The sequence below is a fragment of the Microcaecilia unicolor genome, chromosome 10, assembly GCF_901765095.1.
Source record: "Microcaecilia unicolor chromosome 10, aMicUni1.1, whole genome shotgun sequence".
Taxonomy (NCBI): Eukaryota; Metazoa; Chordata; class Amphibia; order Gymnophiona; family Siphonopidae; genus Microcaecilia; species Microcaecilia unicolor.
In genome coordinates, this window is record NC_044040.1 from 215303475 (window position 1) to 215325767 (window position 22293).

At 46.0% G+C, this 22293-nt stretch overlaps 3 protein-coding genes across 6 annotated transcripts in view; 2 read left to right on the forward strand and 1 right to left on the reverse strand.

Annotated features, from left to right (window-relative positions):
• LOC115478491 (choline-phosphate cytidylyltransferase A) overlaps window positions 1–12834 on the forward strand; it is a 49053-nt gene extending 36219 nt beyond the window's left edge. For all 3 annotated transcript variants that reach the window (XM_030215858.1, XM_030215859.1, XM_030215860.1), the window contains 3 exons: window positions 6553–6695; window positions 7769–7957; window positions 9784–12834. In XM_030215858.1, coding sequence (XP_030071718.1) covers window positions 6553–6695; window positions 7769–7957; window positions 9784–9993 — 542 coding nt within the window. In that variant the 3' untranslated portion in view covers window positions 9994–12834. The remainder of the gene's footprint in view (window positions 1–6552; window positions 6696–7768; window positions 7958–9783) is intronic.
• LOC115478490 lies at window positions 165–3633 on the forward strand. The gene is made up of 2 exons (XM_030215857.1): window positions 165–316; window positions 398–3633. The coding sequence occupies exons 1-2, from the start codon at window positions 172–174 to the stop codon at window positions 3466–3468; spliced, it is 3216 nt and encodes a 1071-aa protein (XP_030071717.1). The 5' UTR covers window positions 165–171; the 3' UTR covers window positions 3469–3633.
• Window positions 12835–17637: 4803 nt separating the features above from the next.
• The window catches only part of LOC115479253 (organic solute transporter subunit alpha-like), a 55622-nt gene continuing 50966 nt past the window's right edge, over window positions 17638–22293 (reverse strand). For both annotated transcript variants that reach the window (XM_030217094.1, XM_030217095.1), the window contains exons 7-9: window positions 19921–20067; window positions 18150–18255; window positions 17638–17946 (exon numbers count right to left, since the gene is read on the reverse strand). In XM_030217094.1, the coding sequence (XP_030072954.1) occupies window positions 17801–17946; window positions 18150–18255; window positions 19921–20067 (399 nt within the window). In that variant the 3' untranslated portion in view covers window positions 17638–17800. The remainder of the gene's footprint in view (window positions 17947–18149; window positions 18256–19920; window positions 20068–22293) is intronic.

Below are 22293 nucleotides of genomic sequence, written 5' to 3' on the forward strand. Positions count from 1 at the left end.
AATGACTCTTTGCTACCGAAATGGCTGAATGGGCTGACTCTTGTAACGTGCTAGCAGTGGTTGTGTTATGTGGTTTATGGTATAGATATAAGTATAGTTTGGATTCAACAGCTTGGAAAACAGCCTTGTGAGCTTAAATACATTATAGATCTGCCTTCAAAGTGTGCCAAAATGCTGGGCATTAAATATGAATTCTGTAACAGGATCTGGGTGTCCAGATACCAATATAGAATAGCTATCGTAAGTTGGCATTTCTTAGTGTCACGGCTTCACTATTCTGGACAAAATAGGATTGCGTTCCCTTTCATACCAGTAGGTGGAGGTAGAGAGAGAAAACATCACCAGGACTGGTGCTCTGCTGGAACTTCAAGTATTGCGTTCCCTTTCACACCAGTAGGTGGAGGTAGAGAGAGAAAACATCACCAGGACTGGTGCTCTGCTGGAACTTCAAGTATTGCGTTCCCTTTCACACCAGTAGGTGGAGGTAGAGAGAGAAAACATCACCAGGACTGGTGCTCTGCTGGAACTTCAAGTATTGCGTTCCCTTTCACACCAGTAGGTGGAGGTAGAGAGAGAAAACATCACCAGGACTGGTGCTCTGCTGGAACTTCAAGTATTGCGTTCCCTTTCACACCAGTAGGTGGAGGTAGAGAGAGAAAACATCACCAGGACTGGTGCTCTGCTGGAACTTCAAGTATTGCGTTCCCTTTCACACCAGTAGGTGGAGGTAGAGAGAGAAAACATCACCAGGACTGGTGCTCTGCTGGAACTTCAAGTATTGCGTTCCCTTTCACACCAGTAGGTGGAGGTAGAGAGAGAAAACATCACCAGGACTGGTGCTCTGCTGGAACTTCAAGTATTGCGTTCCCTTTCACACCAGTAGGTGGAGGTAGAGAGAGAAAACATCACCAGGACTGGTGCTCTGCTGGAACTTCAAGTATTGCGTTCCCTTTCACACCAGTAGGTGGAGGTAGAGAGAGAAAACATCACCAGGACTGGTGCTCTGCTGGAACTTCAAGTATTGCGTTCCCTTTCACACCAGTAGGTGGAGGTAGAGAGAGAAAACATCACCAGGACTGGTGCTCTGCTGGAACTTCAAGTATTGCGTTCCCTTTCACACCAGTAGGTGGAGGTAGAGAGAGAAAACATCACCAGGACTGGTGCTCTGCTGGAACTTCAAGTATTGCGTTCCCTTTCACACCAGTAGGTGGAGGTAGAGAGAGAAAACATCACCAGGACTGGTGCTCTGCTGGAACTTCAAGTATTGCGTTCCCTTTCACACCAGTAGGTGGAGGTAGAGAGAGAAAACATCACCAGGACTGGTGCTCTGCTGGAACTTCAAGTATTGCGTTCCCTTTCACACCAGTAGGTGGAGGTAGAGAGAGAAAACATCACCAGGACTGGTGCTCTGCTGGAACTTCAAGTATTGCGTTCCCTTTCACACCAGTAGGTGGAGGTAGAGAGAGAAAACATCACCAGGACTGGTGCTCTGCTGGAACTTCAAGTATTGCGTTCCCTTTCACACCAGTAGGTGGAGGTAGAGAGAGAAAACATCACCAGGACTGGTGCTCTGCTGGAACTTCAAGTATTGCGTTCCCTTTCACACCAGTAGGTGGAGGTAGAGAGAGAAAACATCACCAGGACTGGTGCTCTGCTGGAACTTCAAGTATTGCGTTCCCTTTCACACCAGTAGGTGGAGGTAGAGAGAGAAAACATCACCAGGACTGGTGCTCTGCTGGAACTTCAAGTATTGCGTTCCCTTTCACACCAGTAGGTGGAGGTAGAGAGAGAAAACATCACCAGGACTGGTGCTCTGCTGGAACTTCAAGTATTGCGTTCCCTTTCACACCAGTAGGTGGAGGTAGAGAGAGAAAACATCACCAGGACTGGTGCTCTGCTGGAACTTCAAGTATTGCGTTCCCTTTCACACCAGTAGGTGGAGGTAGAGAGAGAAAACATCACCAGGACTGGTGCTCTGCTGGAACTTCAAGTATTGCGTTCCCTTTCACACCAGTAGGTGGAGGTAGAGAGAGAAAACATCACCAGGACTGGTGCTCTGCTGGAACTTCAAGTATTGCGTTCCCTTTCACACCAGTAGGTGGAGGTAGAGAGAGAAAACATCACCAGGACTGGTGCTCTGCTGGAACTTCAAGTATTGCGTTCCCTTTCACACCAGTAGGTGGAGGTAGAGAGAGAAAACATCACCAGGACTGGTGCTCTGCTGGAACTTCAAGTATTGCGTTCCCTTTCACACCAGTAGGTGGAGGTAGAGAGAGAAAACATCACCAGGACTGGTGCTCTGCTGGAACTTCAAGTATTGCGTTCCCTTTCACACCAGTAGGTGGAGGTAGAGAGAGAAAACATCACCAGGACTGGTGCTCTGCTGGAACTTCAAGTATTGCGTTCCCTTTCACACCAGTAGGTGGAGGTAGAGAGAGAAAACATCACCAGGACTGGTGCTCTGCTGGAACTTCAAGTATTGCGTTCCCTTTCACACCAGTAGGTGGAGGTAGAGAGAGAAAACATCACCAGGACTGGTGCTCTGCTGGAACTTCAAGTATTGCGTTCCCTTTCACACCAGTAGGTGGAGGTAGAGAGAGAAAACATCACCAGGACTGGTGCTCTGCTGGAACTTCAAGTATTGCGTTCCCTTTCACACCAGTAGGTGGAGGTAGAGAGAGAAAACATCACCAGGACTGGTGCTCTGCTGGAACTTCAAGTATTGCGTTCCCTTTCACACCAGTAGGTGGAGGTAGAGAGAGAAAACATCACCAGGACTGGTGCTCTGCTGGAACTTCAAGTATTGCGTTCCCTTTCACACCAGTAGGTGGAGGTAGAGAGAGAAAACATCACCAGGACGGGTGCTCTGCTGGAACTTCAAGTATTGCGTTCCCTTTCACACCAGTAGGTGGAGGTAGAGAGAGAAAACATCACCAGGACTGGTGCTCTGCTGGAACTTCAAGTATTGCGTTCCCTTTCACACCAGTAGGTGGAGGTAGAGAGAGAAAACATCACCAGGACGGGTGCTCTGCTGGAACTTCAAGTATTGCGTTCCCTTTCACACCAGTAGGTGGAGGTAGAGAGAGAAAACATCACCAGGACTGGTGCTCTGCTGGAACTTCAAGTATTGCGTTCCCTTTCACACCAGTAGGTGGAGGTAGAGAGAGAAAACATCACCAGGACTGGTGCTCTGCTGGAACTTCAAGTATTGCGTTCCCTTTCACACCAGTAGGTGGAGGTAGAGACAGAAAACATCACCAGGACTGGTGCTCTGCTGGAACTTCAAGTATTGCGTTCCCTTTCACACCAGTAGGTGGAGGTAGAGACAGAAAACATCACCAGGACTGGTGCTCTGCTGGAACTTCAAGTATTTCTATGCCTCCGGCAGATGGTAAGGGTGTTCAGGCTGGTGTTGTTCCTGGGCCTAGCTCCCCGATGTGCACTTTCTTGGCCGAGCACCATGGTTGAGCCTAAGCCTTGCTCCTGTCCCTGGTTGACTGGGTAGCGGTCAGGCTTGGACCCTTGCCTGTATGGTTGTAGGCTATCATCTCTCTCCCCTCCCTGGGGGCACCCTGCAGCTCTTGGTAGTCTAAGTCGTCCAACAAAAGTTTAAAAAAAAGTTGAGAGTATCTGGCCATCCCAGTTTCACTTTATTTCCCTATTGTTCAGGGAAATTTGATTAAAAAAAAAAAGGGGGGGAGGGAGGGCCAAGCTTGATTTAGGGCTTTGGGAGGGAGAGTGAAAAAGAAGCCACCTTGGGAGCCCAGGACAACCACAGGGGCCTAGGGAGTACTGGGCCACAGGCAGGAGCACACCAGCCTTGTCAGACCAACCGCGTGATTGGGCATGCCAGCTAATAGACACTGCACTGCCTGCGGGAATCAGCAGCTCAGCACAGCTGAGATTTGTAGTATTTTGGGTTTCTGCCAGTTGTGACCTGGCTTAGCCACTGTTTGGAAAATAGGATACTGGGCTAGAATGGACCATTGGTCTGACCCAGTTTGGCTACTCTTATGTTCTTATGACAGCTGGCTGATCAGGTCTGATTTGAAAAAGGAATCCAGAGCATCCACCTCCCTGGTGACCGAGCTCCTAGAGGGCCTAGGCTGGGTAGTGAACAAGACAAAGAGCCACTTGGTTCCATCTATGCAGTTAGAATACCTTGGGGGGGGGGGGGGGGGGTTCCTGTTCAACACTGCCCATGGGACGGAGTGGTTGCACAAGCTTCAGGCCCAGCTGTGGAGCCAGTGTAGTCTCTCTGCTGTGGCCTTGTTCTCCCTGAGAATCCCTTTTGCTCCTTCATGATCTAATGGTCTGTCATGAAATACCTAGCCATCCGCCTGGGTTACCCTGCAGCCACTTAGAGGGTCTAAACCCAGCACAGCTTAGGTCCGCCTGCACCTGCCGCTCGTGCTCTACACTAGCACCCTCCTCCCACCGACTGGGTCACAATCGCCTCTGTGCGAGTCTCTCGCTCTCAAATTATCCACAGTGATTTCTAGGTTGCTGGAGCCACATTCCCAGTGGTCCCACAGTTCCCAGAAATCACTCACAAACCCAACGCACAAACCACCAGGATTCTTTATCAGGCCAGACAAACAGGGCAAACAAACAATTCTCTTTAAAAAATATTGAATAGTGGAACAAAATAGTGCAATTGGCAAGCAATAACAGGTAACTGAAATAAGGATCAATCAAAACACTAACTAAACTATTGCATACTTCCTAGAAAGCACCTGGGGAGATCAGGGCATATATCTGTTCACAGAGCTTCAGCAAAAGAGATCTTCCTCTCCTTCTCCCAGGCTGAAACTGAAGCAACAGCCAGCATCTACTGAGTAATTTCAAACTCCAGGCCAACCAAAGTCCAGAACAGTCAAGTTTCAAATAAAAACTGGTTACATCACTACAGGAACTTCCTAATATCTGTGTGCAAATTGAAAGAAAGAGAATTCAGTCCTCTGTAACAGCTTTAAGCATAAACATGCACCATCTACTGGCCAAACAGGAGAAATACACTTCAGACATTTAAGAGGAAAATATCCAATACAGACTTAAAACACTGTTTCTTCACACGGTCCCACGGATTCCCTCAGTCTTCCTGCTTCTTAGCTGAAAAATGTTGTTACTGTGAGTTTTTGCTTCTGTGGCAAGTTTCCCTTCATACAGCAGGAGAGGAGAGGATACAGAGCGGAAAAATGGGACACAGAACTGCTGATCTATAAGGGGGAAAGGTGGAGAGAAGGGACAGGGAATTGCTGGACCAGGGGAGGGGAGAGGTACAGGGAATTTGTTGGACCAGAAGGGGGGAGAGGGATGACTTCTTGGACTCTTTTGTTCTTTCTGTATTTGGTGAGGGTCTCTGTTTTTGTGTGTCATGGAGGTGTGGTATTCTGTTGCATATAGTTACTGTGTAGCACTCTGTAGTAGTCCCACTTGTTCAGTTTTACTGGTAGTAGGTGTATTGGTGTTCTAGGATCCCCCCCCCCCCCCCCATGTAATATTGCAGTGCTGCCTATTTAGAGGTCGGGTTCATGTTTAAATATGCAATGCGTCTGCCCCCCCCCCCAAAAAAAAAAAAAAACCTGAAAGATCATAACTAGCATATTTTCTCCATAAAAGTTATCAAAAAATATCTATAAATTGGTTTTCATTCTCTCATGCCATCTGAGTAATAGCAATATAAATCTCTCCACTACTGAATTTACACTGTTTCGATAGCATTTGGGTTTGTAGGTGGTATATAAATACTACTAGTACTACTACTACTACCATCATCCACACTGAAATACAAAATCTGAAAAAAATCCTAACATACCTACCATTTAAATCAGTGTTTCCCAAGTCCGGTCCTGGAGTACCCCTTGCCAGTCAGGTTTTCAGAATATCCACAATGAATATGCATAAAAGATATGCAAATCAAGTTGATAAATATTCATTGTGGATATCCTGAAAACCTGACTGGCAAGGGGTACTCCAGGACCGGACTTGGGAAACACTGATTTAAATGGTAGGTATGTTAGGATTTTTTTCAGATTTTGTATTTCAGTGTGGATGATGGTAGTAGTAGTAGTACTAGTAGTATTTATATACCACCTACAAACCCAAATGCTATCGAAACAGTGTAAATTCAGTAGTGGAGAGATTTATATTGCTATTACTCAGATGGCATGAGAGAATGAAAACCAATTTATAGATATTTTTTGATAACTTTTATGGAGAAAATATGCTAGTTATGATCTTTCAGGTGTTTTTTTTGGGGGGGAGGGGCAGACGCATTGCATATTTTATATTTTATTCATAAGATCTGACATACTGTATCAGACTAAAGGTCTGTGAGGGTTATGTATGAGTGAGCATTGTCTGTCAGGTGTGTCCTGACTGAAAAAAAGGTTGAGAACCGCCGAGTTAGAGTAAGATCAGAATTGCACTAGCCAAGGGACCTGGATGGTCTTGAACATCCATGAATATCCTTGTCTCTGGACAATTCTGATCTCGGTATCAGAACTTGCAAAGAATCTATGTACTTCACGCTCTCTCCTGGATTTCTAGGCATGTTTGCACCCACTCAGAGGACAGAAGGGATCTCCACATCAGATATTATCACCAGGATTGTGCGGGATTATGATGTGTATGCCAGAAGAAACCTACAGAGAGGTTACACAGCCAAAGAGTTGAATGTCAGCTTTATAAATGTGAGTCCATGTGCTTACATATCCAAGCTATTGACCAGTTTCCATTTGTTTCTTAAGATACAAATGGAGCTTAGTCAAGATCGGGAGGCGGGGCTGGTGGTTGGGAGGCGGGGATAGTGCTGGGCAGACTTATACGGTTTGTGCCCGAGCTGGTGGTGGGAGGCGGGACTGGTGGTTGGGAGGCGTGGATAGTGCTGTGCAGACTTATACGGTCTGTGCCAGAACCGGTGGTGGGAGGAGGAGCTGGTGGTTGGGAGGCGGGGATAGTGCTGGGCAGACTTATACAGTCTGTGCCAGAGCCGGTGGTGGGAGGCGGGACTGGTGGTTGGGAGGTGAGGATAGTGCTGGGCATACGGTCTGTGCCAGAGCCGGTGGTTGGGAGGCGGGGATAGTGCTGGGCAGACTTATACGGTCTGTGCCAGAGCCGGTGGTGGGAGGAGGAGCTGGTGGTTGGGAGGCGGGGATAGTGCTGGGCAGACTTATACGGTCTGTGCCCGAGCTGGTGGTGGGAGGCAGGACTGGTGGTTGGGAGGCGGGGATAGTGCTGGGCAGACTTATACGGTCTGTGCCAGAGCCGGTGGTGGGAGGAGGAGCTGGTGGTTGGGAGGCGGGGATAGTGCTGGGCAGACTTATACGGTCTGTGCCCGAGCTGGTGGTGGGAGGCAGGACTGGTGGTTGGGAGGCGGGGATAGTGCTGGGCAGACTTATACGGTCTGTGCCCGAGCTGGTGGTGGGAGGCAGGACTGGTGGTTGGGAGGCGGGGATAGTGCTGGGCAGACTTATACGGTCTGTGCCAGAGCCGGTGGTGGGAGGAGGAGCTGGTGGTTGGGAGGTGGGGATAGTGCTGGGCAGACTTATACGGTCTGTGCCCTGAAGAGGACAGGTACAAATCAAAGTAGGGTATACACAAAAAGTAGCAAATATGAGTTATCTTGTTGGGCAGACTGGATGGACCGTGCAGGTCTTTTTCTGCCGTCATCTACTATGTTACTATGTTACATATTCAAAAATGTTCACCTTTTTTGTGTAGGATACGACATGTTTAGCTTTTTATTGCTGTGGTCTTGTTTCAGGAGAAGAAGTACAATCTGCAGGAACGTGTGGACAAGGTCAAGAAAAAGGTGAAGGATGTGGAGGAGAAGTCCAAGGAGTTTGTCCAGAAGGTGGAGGAGAAAAGCATTGACCTGATCCAGAAATGGGAAGAGAAGTCCCGGGAGTTCATTGGCAACTTTCTGGAGATGTTTGGGCCTGAAGGAGCTCTGGTAGGTCCAAAGTACATCAGGCTGCAGCAGCTAACATAGAGGCTTTATTTCACTGGTAGTGCCTTGTCTTGTTTGGGGCTATTAAATGTACGCAATGAAAGGCAGTATGTCACTGCTTTTGGCATGAACTTTGATTTCACTACTGGTTGCCTGCCTGTGCTTCCTAGGAAGAAAATATTATTGCAGGGCACAGCCTGCATAAATGCACGAAAATGGCTGTGTTTCCAAATGGATTTTGAAGTGCCACATAATGCCTGGCGTGGAAGATAGTTTGCGTGCAGTGGTGTCCTGGTGTAGGCAGGAAAGGTGGCATAGGGGGAGATGCCTTTGGTCATCTGCTAAAGTAGCCATACGCGCCATCGGCTTGTTTCGTAGCCAATTTTAAAATATCACTGCCACAGTGTGCCACGAGAGTAGCCTGCAGTACACAGCTACAGCATGTCTAGACTGAGAGCCTTTAAATCTTCCAACACTTACTCTGTGTGTGTAGAAACTGGCTCTTTGTGGCTGTTTATACAGGTTTTGTTGTTACATGGGCAAGGTTAGAAAGAGTGAGGAGGAGAGAGAGACTGGCTTTACCATCAGGGGAAGAAGTAAAAGGGAGCCCAGTGCAGGGCTGGATGAAAGTTCTCCACAAGTCTGGGGGCAGGTAAGCCTGTTGTGGGGGGTCACCTTCGTGGTCTCAAGTGTAGCTGGCTGCTCTTCCAGCAGTAAAGAATTAAATCTCATTCCAGGTTCAATTCCTGCTCCTTGGACTGGGGAAACCTGAAGCATGTATAGCTTTGAAGTAAATTTAGGGATGGACCAAATAGTGCTAGAAATGGTGACATCTTCAACCCTCGGTATATGAGGGTGATAGAGAACAAAATATGTAAGATTTTATTTAGGGGCTCCTCAAAGTGCATTAACATGAAAGACAGAAAGGGGGATAATAGGGGTAATGGAGTGGAGGAGTGGCCTAGTGGTTAGAGCACCGGTCTTGCAATCCACAGGTGGCCGGTTCCAATCCCACCGCTGCTCCTTGTGATCTTGGGCAAGTCACTTAACCCTCCATTGCCTCAGGTACAAACTTAGATTGTGAGCCCTCCTGGGACGGAGAAATATCCAGAGTACCTGAATGTAACTCACCTTGAGCTACTACTGAAAAAGGTGTGAGAAAAAATCTAAATAAATAAAGATTCTAGAATTCTAAAGAATAACAAGATTCCACGCAGAATCTCAAAGAGTAGTGACATTCCATGTAGAACCCCAAAGAATAGCAAGATCCTGGAATCCTAAACAGTGACAAGATTCCATGCAGAATCTCAAACAGTAGCAACATTCCATGTAGAACCCCAAAGAATAGCAAGATTCTGGAATCCTAAAGAGTGACAAGATTCCGTGCAGAATCTCCAAGAGTAGCAACATTCCATGTAGAACCCCAAAGAGTAGCAAGATTCTGGAATCCTAAAGAGTGACAAGATTCCATGCAGAATCTCAAACAGTAGCAACATTCCATGTAGAACCCTAAAGAGTAACAAGCGGAGGAGTGGCCTAGTGGTTAGAGCACCAGTTTTGCAATCCAGAGGTGGCCGGTTCAAATCCCACTGCTGCTCCTTGTGATCTTGGGCAAATCACTTAACCCTCCATTGCCTCAGGTACAAACTTTGATTGTGAGCCCTCCTGGGACAGAGAAATATCCAGAGTACCTGAATGTAACTCACCTTGAGCTACTACTGAAAAAAGTGTGAGCAAAGTCTAAATAAATCAAATGCTGACACATTTTAACTTTCAGTGAACTCTGAGCAGTATTTAATATTTACCTTTCTTTTCTCTTTCCTATGTAGAAACACATGCTGAAGGAAGGCAAAGGACGAATGCTTCAAGCCATTAGTCCAAAGCAGAGCCCAAGCAGCAGCCCTGCCCATGAACGCTCCCCCTCCCCCACATCATTTCGCTGGCCCTTTTCTGGCAAGGGCTCCCCTTCTACTTCTCCAGCCCACCACTCACAGTCTGATATAACAGCCTATGACATCAGTGAGGATGAAGAGGATTAACACAGCCGTTAGTCTGCTGCTTTTTTCTTAACTCCTGAGGCTAAGTTGCAAGCGGAGCTGTGAGCGTGGGACAGAGTGGCAGCAGTGGGCAGGTGAAAACCTACACGAACTAAAGCAAGACCTTGGAGAAATGAGTGGGGACCGAAAGAAAGCTACTGGCAGAGCCCGCCTGTTTTCCTTGCATAAGAACCTTTTTCTTTTACTGTTTACATTCAGGTGATTACCTTATGTTCTTTGGAGAAATCTACATTTTTATTTTTAATGAAAAATATGTGAGGCGGAGGGACACGGATGCCTTGTAATGAAGCAGCATTCGAGATTTTTTTTTTTTTTTTAACTGGCAGAACTTTTAGACAAGACTTCCTGAATCCTGAAGAATTTTATTGGACAAATGCAGAAATACCCAGGTTGGGTTTCCTTCACACCTCCCACATCCCTCAACACTACTTGTGTGCAACAGTGTTCTCCCTCTGTGTGAGGGTTAGATCTCGGGTAGGGATGAGCAGTGTCCTTTAAACTGCAGGAAAGCGTAGCAAGGATAAATTAGTGCCCACCGAATCGGTAAAGAAGCTGGGCTGGCCGCTGGATTATAACTTTCATCCGTAAGTAATACACCATCCAGCCCAGAGACCTCTGCACCTGATCTTACCTCTGAAGCTCATGGGACATGCAGTACAGTAACGTCAACCCAGATATGTCTGTGTGTACAGTCAGAAAGCGGCAGTCCGTGGGAGTCCTTTGCCAATGAAGACGTGTCTGAGATTAATCAGTGAATGCAGGGCAGTCCTACTGCCGCTACAGGACTTGCAAGCCGTTCCCTGTCCATCTGGAAACCCAACTACACTTCGATGGGGTTTACTCTTCCTTTTCACCACCACCATCCTTCTGTTTCCTCTTTGTCTGGTCATGTACTCTGTGTGCAAATGTATTTCTTTAATGATCAGACTTGGACGTATCCGTGTAGCGTCTGCACTTCTGTGCATTCCTGGTCTGTACACTTTTCAGTGGGATGCACAAATTCTTGCCTCACCTGTATACCATAGGAAGATCAGCTGGTTTTGCTTAGCAATATTCAATTCGTGCTCTTTAGCACCAGTTTAACAGGAAAATGGGCTTTTATTTTTATGTGCCTTAATTTTCAAAGGTTGTTTACACAGTTCACTACTTAATCACAGCCCCACCTACAGCTCTGCTGTGCTCTGCTCACTGAAGTAACTAATACACTAATACTAACGTAGGTGATATTGTCTGAACACATGTTCTCTGTGTAAGGAATTTGGGATATGTGCACATTCTTCCTGTGTCTTGTCCTCGTCGGTTGTCGTCAGTTTGTCTTTCTACAAATTAAATAATTTGTGCGGCCACTTCATTGCATTCTTTTGTTGTAATGTGGTGATAGGTGGCTGATAACTTCACTAATTAACGCAGTTCTGGTAAACCATGTTCTGCTACCACGCAGGGTTTTAGCAACGATTACGGGTGTGCCGTGGTTTGTAGGCGGTTAGCTGAGCACAGCTTACAGTTGGTGCTGACAAGTTGGTCAGTTGTGTCTAGTGGAGGAAAGCAGATTTTCCAGGGTACCCAGTTGCAGGAGGAAGATTTAGACTGTTTTCTGACAACTCTGTTCTGATGCATTTTTGGAATCTGCTGTACCAATTTCCAGTGGGTAGAACTGGGGACTGTAAGTTCCAGTCTGTGACTGGCCAAACAGTCTCGCCCCTGTGACTGGGCAGTGTGACAGCTCGGTTTCCGTACCACAACCACCCTTGTTGGTGCCACCTGTGGTACTTGACTTCAGCCAGCTCCCTGTGGAGCTCTGGTGTGAGGGGGTTTCTATGAGATTAGGCAAGGTATAGATTTTTAAGTGGGTCACAAAACATTGATATTCTTGATTGGAATGTAAAATGTTTTTTAACAGTCCTTCCAATTAAACCATTAAGTATTTCCATAACTTTAATATTCTGGTGCACAGGTTTACTATAGTAATTAGTTTCAGTTTTGTTGAGAAGTTTTAAGGAATATTTTAAGGAGAATCACTTATTTACTCTGGAAGCGTGAGTGTATAGAGCATTGTCGCAAATGAGCCCTTGCCCCTTGGGAATAGATGGATTCATCATAGTGGCTGTATTAGCGCGTGTGATTCTAAGAAAGCTGCTTCTCTTAAACGTCAGCACCTGGCTGGTATTTTGGGTTTGTGCAACAGTGTGAGTTTTGGTGCTGCTTGTCTTGAAGGTTTGACCCTACTGTTTGTCAGTCTGGGTGTAGTGAGTAAGACTCACTCTGGTATGATTTATGAGCTCATTGTGTAACCCCTCCACAACTTCCAAGTCCCTTGATCATGGAGACACTAGAGGCAAGTTTGTGGACCCCCCCCCCCCCCACCCCCCTTCAGTCAGAGAACTCTGAGAGGTAACGGTTTGTTTAGTTGTGTGGAAGTTGTGGGTTTTCTGAGGCTCAGTGTTAGGAAATGTGAGTCCCGTCAAGGGACAGCTTCCGACCTTCACCATGTATTTGTGTTTTCTCAATTACAAGCGACTTGTTCTGTCTCTTGCACCTTTTTCTGTGTGCCTGCAAAGCCATAGCATAAATGTCCAAGCAATAAGATCACACGTAGCCAAGTGCAAGATCACGCAAGCCCCCAAAGCAGTCCTTACTGATTTTTTCACTGTTCCTCTGGAATATATTTGTGATCTTTCCTTTTTAAGATTCAAGTAGGGCTCTGAATAAATGTTAAGCCGCATGGATTGACTTCCTCACATGCTTTTATTTGGATGCCATCACGGTTTGCTATTTTTAATCAAGAATTGATATCTGACTTGAATAAATGATATCCTAATGTTGGCTCCTGAGTCTGCGTGTATATTCACAAGGGGTGTAGGGCTTCAGTTCTTTGTATGATTAGGTCATATCTTGAAGGTCGTCTGGTCTGCTCAGATTTCTGCTTTTCACGGGTTATTTTGAACTTCTCAAATTCTTCAGCTGCTTTATTTCCCATGGCTTATCCTTTATTGTCAGGCATGTAGTAATGTGACATGTTCTATACTGGGGGGGGGGGGGGGGAGGGAGGGGAGAGGCACTAGAAATAACTGAGACATAGTGGAGAATTCACCAACAACTTCAGCCACTGAGCACCACTGGCTGGGTTTACTTGGGAGATTTTAAGATTTTGTTAAATAATAAATGAAAAAAAAAACACAAAAATCCTGGTCATGATCCAAAAAGCCTCCCCCCCCCCCCCCCCCCCCCCCCCCAGAATTAAAATAGCTGACTGGAGTTCTGCCCCCTCCCTTTTTTTTTTTTACTGTGTGCCTGATTAATCCTGGAGTCCACTGGGAAACTGTTACTGATCAGTCATTTTTCCTTTCTGCTTTGAAAAGAGGGATTGAGTCTGAATTAATTGTGCCACTGTTAAGGAACAACCCGCTCACATATGTTTTGAGAGTTGAACAGTTTCTATGGATAGATTACTTAGTACTCCTTGACCAAAGGCGCACTCTGCTTGGTGGAAAATTAGTCCAGCAAGTAATGGAGTGAATATACGAAGCAGAGCCTGAGCTGGGGGGGGGGGGCACTGTTTAGCCACCTCCCCCCCCCCCCCCCCCCCCCGCCACTTTGGACACCCCGCTGCCACTGCAAAAACCCTCCCCCGTCGCCGCCAGGTACCTTGTTTGCTGGCGGGGGTCCCCAACCTCCACCAGCCGAAGAGTCTTCTTCAGCGCCAGTCGACTCTGGTGCCTTCGCTGTGTGGTGATCTGTTTCGAACTCCTTACGTCTTGCACCGTGCACGTCCTGTATGTAGCCCTGTGCAGGACGTAAGGCGTCAGAAACAGATTATCACACAACGAAGGCGCCGGAGTCGACCGGTGCTGAAGACTCCGGCTGGTGGGGGTTGGGGACCCCCGCCAGCAAACAAGGTACCTGATGCGGGGGGGGGGGTCAATTGTAGAGGGGGCCAGGGCTTAATCTGTGGGGGCCCACGCCCCTGTGACCCCACGTAGCTACGCCTTTGCTGTTGCCCAGTCAGTGCATTGAAATTTGCTGCTAACTGGATAAAGCGGGAGTGGGGGGGGGGGGGGGGTCTTTTACTAAAGTGCACTAGTGTTTTTAGCTCACACTAGAAATAGCTGGCGCTAAATACCAAGATGCCCATAGAAATATAATGGGTGTCTCAGCATTTAGCATGAGCTAAAAATAGCACACCTTTGTAAAAGAACCGTTTTGTTTCTGCTGTTCTCATACTGCGCCCCCGGATTTCCCACAAACTAGCCGGTTTCGGCATTAGCAGTTGGGGAGATATTCAGCAGCACTCTTCAGTTAATTTACTGCTGAACAGTCCTGCACAAGCGCTTTAAACCGCCATGGGCCTCTCCTGGCCATTTAAATTGCTTTGAATATTAACCCCTGTAGTTTTGTTTTAAATTGCTATTACCTTGGTGCAGAGAATTATTGAAATTCATACTTGAGTATACTATTCTGCATGTATCCAGCTCCCACCTAACAATGCAGGGTCGAGGATTCACCCCAAGTAGAAAAAAGTGACGAAGATGAAGGACGAGAACCTCAAGGTGCCTTCTACTCAGGCAGAGGATAGAAGACCACCGTGTTCAACCACTAAGCACACAGGATAGTAAAATCTCTGATAATTACACTTATGAATGCCTGTAATTAACTTCATACCAGTATAGTGAATGAAGCTTGCACTAATTTACATGAAACACATTGGACTGCATGTGCAAAGTGATTGAATTCTCCTAGTTCTACATTTTAGAAGGCACAGAGTAGCTGAGTCATAGCTCACAGTATTAACTGAGTTCGATTCCCACTTCAGGCACAGGCAGTTCCTTGTGACTCTGGGCAAATCACTTAACCCTCCATTGCCCCATGTAAGCCGCATTGAGCCTGCCATGAGTTGGAAAGAGCGGGGTACAAATGTAACAAAAATAAAATAGATACTATTGGAGATTCTACATGGAATGTTGCTACTATTGGAGATTCTGTTGCTACTATTGGAGATTCTACATGGAATGTTGCTACTATTGGAGATTCTACATGGAATGTTGCTATTCCACTAGCAACATTCCATGTAGAAGGTTGCGCAGGCTTCTGTTTCTGTGAGTCTGACATCCTGCACGTACCTCACAGAAGCAGAAGCCTGCGCGGCCACATTGGTGATCTGCAAGGGCCGACTTCTACATGGAATGTTGCTAGTGGAATAGCAACATTCCATGTAGAATCTCAAATAGTAGCAACAGTGGAGGAGTGGCCTAGTGGTTAGGATGGTGGACTTTGGTCCTGGGGAACTGAGTTTGATTCCCACTTCAGGCACAGGCAGCTCCTTGTGACTCTGGGCAAGTCACTTAACCCTCCATTGCCGCATTGAGCCTGCCATGAGTTGGAAAGCGCGGGGTACAAATGTAACAAAAATAAAAATAATGTGTATTCTGTTGCCATTATAAGTATAGACTGCCCTGCTATGGAATAGTTAGAATAGTTCTTCGGCTTTAATAATGTTTTGCCTATGTCTGCATTATTCTTGCTGTAGAAAAAAGTGGTAAATAAGTCTTACTTGAAAGAAGGGGAAAGGGATTTGATGTACGGCCTTGATTTTTTTTTTTTTTTTTGCAACTACATTCAAACAGTTTACATAGTGTATATAGGTACTTATTTGTACCTGGGGCAATGGAGGGTTAAGTGATTTGCCCAGACTCACAAGGCGCTGCAGTGGGACTTATCAAAGTCTGCTGCACTAACCCCTAGGCTACTCCACTAGCAACATTCCACGTACAGTCTCAAATAGGGAAATGGGACTTAATATACCGCCTTTCTGTGGGTTTTGCAAATACGTTCAAGACTGTTTACATGGTATATACAGGTACTTATTTGTACCTGGGGCAATGGAGAGTTAAGTAACTTGCCCAGAGTCACAAGGAGCTGACTCAAACCCGATTCCCCAGGATCAATGTTCACTGCACTAACCACTAGGCTAAGGGACATCTTACTAAAGCTTAGCATGTGCACTAAGTGCCTTGTGGCCCATAGGTATAAAATAGGCTGCACGCCATTTAATGCCCACTAAGCTTTAATAAAAGGGCCCTTTAATTGTATAGGAATTTCTATAGGGAAGCCCATAGCTTCCTGCTGCACTGGCTTGGTATATTTATTATCTATATAAACAAATATTACCTTATCTATGACAATCCAAGGTGATTTTACAATAAAACAGAAATACAGAAGAGGCTCATTTTCAAAGCGCACAGACCTAAAAAATTACATAGGTTACTATGGGGCTCATTTTCAAAGTTACATAGGTTACAATAGAACTTTGTAAGTTTATATGCTTTGAAAATGAGCACCAAAACTCACTCCCAGCCACCACATTTCTATCCATATTCACCCAACCCCTACCATAAACCCAATTGAACAAACTCCAATATCCACTTAACCCCCCTACCATAAGTCCACTTAAATCCCAATTCTAATTAAAACCCTACCATAGACTTGGTAAAACAGATCTCGATACCCACCCAACTTATCCTCAAAATTCCCTCCTCTCAATCTGCCTATTAACATCAACCCATCCTGCTTGGCTCAGCAAGCTCCAAAAACTTATTGACAAAGCCAAGTCATTGCCCCTCGCCTAAACAGTTAAATAATCCATCTTTCCCCAGCCCCCCTGGCAGTTCCATAACACTGGGACCATTACTGACAAAACTATTCTTATGAATCCGCACCAACCAAATCTCATTTGTCATGGTGATGGGAGACCACAGAAATCAGATATATATATATATGGGGAAAAACAGACGCTATTCCCTCCTGTCACTTTCATCCAGAATGGTCTTAGATACCAGCCGCCTTTCTTGAAGTTGGGGACCTCTATGTACATGAGAAGGGTGCTGTAGATGCATTCGATTTGAACCTAGCATCAGTTGTGTCTGAATTTCATTCCATTAAAATTTGGTGGAACGTTAGTAGTTAATTGCTCCAATAATCTAACTCCCTTAGTACTGACTGGCTAATGGAGCTGTCCACCATGATCAGTGGTAAGGTACAATCTGTGGAGTGAAAAGATAGACAGCAGTGGTACCAACAGCATCAAACCCCAAACCTTGCATACTTTTTGGTTTGCAATTGAGTCTGATGGAAATATGTGCACATAGAGGACAGAGGGATTGTGTTTGGCTTCTTGAAGCTGAACAACGGATATGAGCTCCAGCTATCTAAGCAGGGTGGAGAAACCATGTTTCCCCTTGCCGTTGGCTGTGCACATAAAAGGGCAGTTGTTGCTCTGGGTTTGTGTTTCTGTAACCTTTACGTCCAGCTAACTTCACCCACAACTCTGAAACCATATCCATCAGAGCTCTGGCTGCAGAAATGTTTCTTGGAACACTTCAGTTGGCCCCTTTCCTCTGTGCTGAACTGAAGCTTTTTCTTAACTTCAGAGCAGATGTACAGGCATTGCAAGGTATTTGGGTGGTGTCCTCCCACCCATTAGATTTCAAGTGATGCTTTTATTGATTTTTAGAAAAAAAGGTTACAGTGTCAGCTGCATAGAAAGAGGCTATTTGTGTTTGAGAAGAGACCTACTTAGAAAGTGTATAGACATGCAGTGTGCCAAACAGCTGACAAAATACTGCACAGAAATAAGCAGAAGAAAATATTCTTTATCATTTTTAGTGCTCCAAATGAATACATTTTGGCTGAGAATTTCAGGATTAACTTTTTTTTTTTCATCCTGTAGGATTTCTTTGACTTTCTTTATTCTTTCTTTAAATGATTGTTGTGACAGAACGGGTCCTTTTTTTCCTTACACTTTTATTCCATCGGCGTCTTCATCTAATGTGACAACAGGCAGCCCACCATAACCTGCCTTCTCATCCCGCTTTCTGTATCTCGTCCTTACAACAATGGCCAGAAGGAAGGTCTCCACGATCAGCAACTGGTTGTGCATCACTTGAGCAAACAGGGAAATAAACTTGTTAAAAAGATTTCTTAGGAGCAAATACCAAAGCTGAGGCAGGAGGAACGCAGCTGATGCACCTTGCACTAGGCTGTGACTTAGCAGCTTTACAGATAAACCGCTTGGTACCTGCCCTGTACTGTAAAAAGCAAAAGCGTAAGAAAGTTAGCAGAGTTAGATGTAGGTCTGGGCTTACACTGAGATCTTGCTTTGGAAGAATGTAGACCGTCGCAGGCGATTTGGCTGTTGCCTGCTAGGATCGAGAAGATGGAGTGCTGAAGTGCGGTCAGGATCAGGAGAATCTAGGACACCAACAAAAAGCAGCAAATAATTTTCTGTTTGCAATACAAGGTTACAGAACACAGATGAGCACAGGAAGTTCTCTCCATCTGCAGAAGCTGTGGGAGACCTTGTCCCATTCAGGCTCTTCCAGTGCAGCAGACCACGGCTGCACTGTTGTATTTAATACAGAGTTGGGCAATGTTCTGCATTATATCCTTTGCAGATTTATTGGCTATTCTGCAGACATAGTAACGGTGCCGGCTCAAGGGATTGTGGTGCACTGACCAACTGTTGCTCTGACACCCCCACCTTTGCAACAGCGTATTGGCCCTGTAATGATCTAAATAGCCAGCAACACTTGACCTCTTAAGTCTTCTGGATGAACCTTTCAGTAGGACCTTTAGTTAATTACAGAACTCACAGCCTACTAGACAGCTACATCCCAAGGTGATGTAAATCGAGCTTCCCAGGTCCCTCATGTAGCCTTCTGAATGCCTGTATTTATGGAAAGACTTTGTTCATTACAGAACCTGCAGCCTACTATCAACCACATGAATGCTGGTGTCACCACAGAGATTACTAAGCTTTCATTTAACCTCTGTTCTTTCTACTTTCCCTGCCTTTAGTAACTTAGGCTGTGTTTCCCCCAATACCCTCTTAACCTGTTGAATCAGTTGCTAGGTCATGTTTTCTCTATCCACTTTCAGCAACTGAGGATTATTTTATGTTTATCCCATGCCCAGTTCAACTCTTAGGAGTAGATATTCAGAGGCTTGCTGTCCTGCCTGGTTATATAGCACTGCTTACCAGCCATTCCCTAACTGGTTAGGTTATGGGCGGAGTTTGGATGATAGTCTGCTCACCAGCTAAGTAAGCTCATAAAGTTAGGACATCAAAAGGCTGTCCTAACTTTATGCACTGAGTTAGTCTGGCACTAGTCTGAATACTGGCCACTCCTTCCTTCCCCTCCTACGTGGTCCAGTATGATCTTTCCTTCATTCCTTTCCCCAATCCTACAGATGGTCCACCATGATCTTCACCTCTCGCCACCTCCCTGTGGTCAGCCACCTCCACTCAAACCTTCCTCTCAGCTGTACCATGATTCTACCGCAATGATGTCTGTTAGCCGGGTAAACAGCGATCTCACTGTGGAGCCTCATGCTCAGGCACGCTGCACATTGCCACCGAGACCCACCCCCTGTTGCTGTGTAGGTGGGAACCAGAAGTGACATGTTCTTATAGCTATTCAGCAAAGGTACCTGGCGGTGGCAGGGGAGGGTTGTCGGTGGCGGGAGGGGGAGGTCGAAAGGGACGGGGGAGGGGCGCCGGGGGGGCTAAAATGTGCCCTCTCACCTTAGGCTGTGGACCCCCCTCCCACCGAAGTCTAGCTACGCCCCTAAGTCCAACTATTTGTACACTTGATACTGTTGAATGTACATTGTGGTCAACTTTTAATAAACCACTTGCCACCTAGGTTAACCAGATAAATATATTTCTAGAGAGAAAAAAATGATCATATTTCTTTAGTCTTACTTCTTTCTATCTTGCCTAATTTAACCAGTTCAGACTATTGTGCTGATAAATAACGCAAAGCCTAATATACAATACTGGTTATCTTAGCTTGACATTCACCAGTAACATTTTGCAAAAAAACATCTATCCATTACCACCATAAACAACATTACCTGGAAAGCAGAAAATTTGGTTTTTATGTTTTGCTCTGCTAAATGTACTCTTGCTTCCTGATAAAGGATCCCAATGGGCCACAGAGCGAAGGTCATGGATACTCCAAGGAAGACGCCTATCCAGAGAGAGGAACTTGTCAGAGAAGTCTGTAGGAAAAGCCAGAGGACTTATTTATGACACCGCTTATAACGAAAACCAATAAACAAATAGTTCCTTGTATACTGGACTCTTAACACCTGCAATAACCCTATGGACCAATACTAAAGCACTCGCTTGAAATAATAAATCACTCACATAGTGTCTCCAGTAAAAGACATTTAAGAGTGATTATAATCATTTCTCTTTTGCTGTCATAGTGCACCACAATATCTGAAGTGAACACTTAGCCCAGTGCTGTTAGCTGCTGACTCTCTTGTCCACTAAAACACTAAAAATCTTGATGTTGCAATGTTCATCACATCATATCCAATAGTAACGTCTCATTGACTATTGCTCCCAGCTTATCTCCAGCTGCCCCTTCAAAATTCACAAATGCTCAACCACGGCTTTGGTTGCAAGCAACATTTCCAAGGACTCAGGTGGCAACCTCCCAGCTTTTCATTTCTCCTTTTCGGGTACTGAATTATGGAATGAGCTTCCTTTCATGATTGCATATTCTAATAGCCTTATTTTATTTCAGAAATCATTGAAAACATGGCTGTTTGAGAAGTTTTTATAGTAAGGATTATGATTTAGTTTACATTTTTTTTTTTGTTACATTTGTACCCCGCGCTTTCCCACTCATGGCAGGCTCAATGCGGCTTACATGGGGCAATGGAGGGTTAAGTGACTTGCCCAGAGTCACAAGGAGCTGCCTGTGCCTGAAGTGGGAATCGAACTCAGTTCCCCAAGACCAAAGTCCACCACCCTAACCACTAGGCCACTCCTCCACTGTTGCTACTATTTGAGATTCTACATGGAATGTTGCTATTCCACTAGCAACATTCCATGTAGAAGTCGGCCCTTGCAGATCACCAACGTGGCCACGCAGGCTTCTAAATGGAATGTTGCTAGTGGAATAGCAACATTCCATGTAGAATGTCCAATAGTAGCAACATTCCATGTAGAATCTCCAATAGTATCTATTTACTTTTTATTACATTTGTACCCTGCGCTTTCCCACTCATGGCAGGCTCAATGCGGCTTACATGGGGCAATGGAGGGTTAAGTGACTTGCCCAGAGTCACAAGGAGCTGCCTGTGCCTGAAGTGGGAATCGAACTCAGTTCCCCAAGACCAAAGTCCACCACCCTAACCACTAGGCCACTCCTCCACTGTTGCTACTATTTGAGATTCTACATGGAATGTTGCTATTCCACTAGCAACATTCCATGTAGAAGTCGGCCCTTGCAGATCACCAACGTGGCCACGCAGGCTTCTAAATGGAATGTTGCTAGTGGAATAGCAACATTCCATGTAGAATGTCCAATAGTAGCAACATTCCATGTAGAATCTCCAATAGTATCTATTTTATTTTTGTTACATTTGTACCCTGCACTTTCCCACTCATGGCAGGCTCAATGCGGCTTACATGGGGCAATGGAGGGTTAAGTGAGTTGCTCAGAGTCACAAGGATTTGCCTGTGCCTGAAGTGGGAATCAAACTCAGTTCCTCAGGACCAAAGTCCACCACCCTAACCACTAGGCCACTCCATTTTAATTGTGTAACTAGATATTCTGAATTGTACTGTACAAGGTATGCCTGGTTTCTCTTCTATGTAAACCACATAGAAATGTATAAGGTGTTTGCGGTATAGAAGTATTTATTTTAGATTAGATTAGAATTTGTAATACAACAGTCCAAAACCCATCCTTTTACATGAAAAATTAAAATAGTTACAGAAGTTCAAACTTAACTTTTTCAGATTGCTTACGGACTCATGACTTCAGAGGAGGGCAGGGCCACCGAGAGGAGGGGGCAGGGAGGACAAAATTCCCCAGGCCCGGACCTCCAAGGGGGGCCCGGCGCCAGGGTCTCTCTCCTTCTCCTGCTCCCAGGCCGCCGGTGCTGCAGTCCCCGGTCTCACCTGCCTGCCCTCAGCTCCGTCGACAGCCCCCCTCCATCCGCCACCGGGCCCCCTGCATTCAAATCGGCGGCGCCTCACCTCTGTGTGAAAGCGACAGATCGCCTCCCTTTGGGTCCTCCCTGTGTCCCGCCCTCGCGGAAACAGGAAGTTACATCAGACGAGGGCGGGACACAGTGAGGGAAATCCCGAAGGGGGGTGATCTTCCGCTTTCACATGGAGGTGAGGCGCTGCCGATCTGAATGCGGGGGGCCCGGTGGCAGACGGAGGGGGCTGTCGACGGGGCTGGGGGTTGGGCGGGTGGAGACTTG

What these genes read in the sequence shown, in the direction of transcription:
- LOC115478490 (XM_030215857.1), top strand. Translation starts at nt 172, where the DNA reads ATGCTGGGCATTAAATATGAATTCTGTAACAGGATCTGGGTGTCCAGA. An exon ending in GTTCCCTTTCATACCAGTAG is followed by an intron (nt 317 to 397) that starts GTGGAGGTAGAG and finishes TCACACCAGTAG; the next exon opens with GTGGAGGTAGAGAGAGAAAA.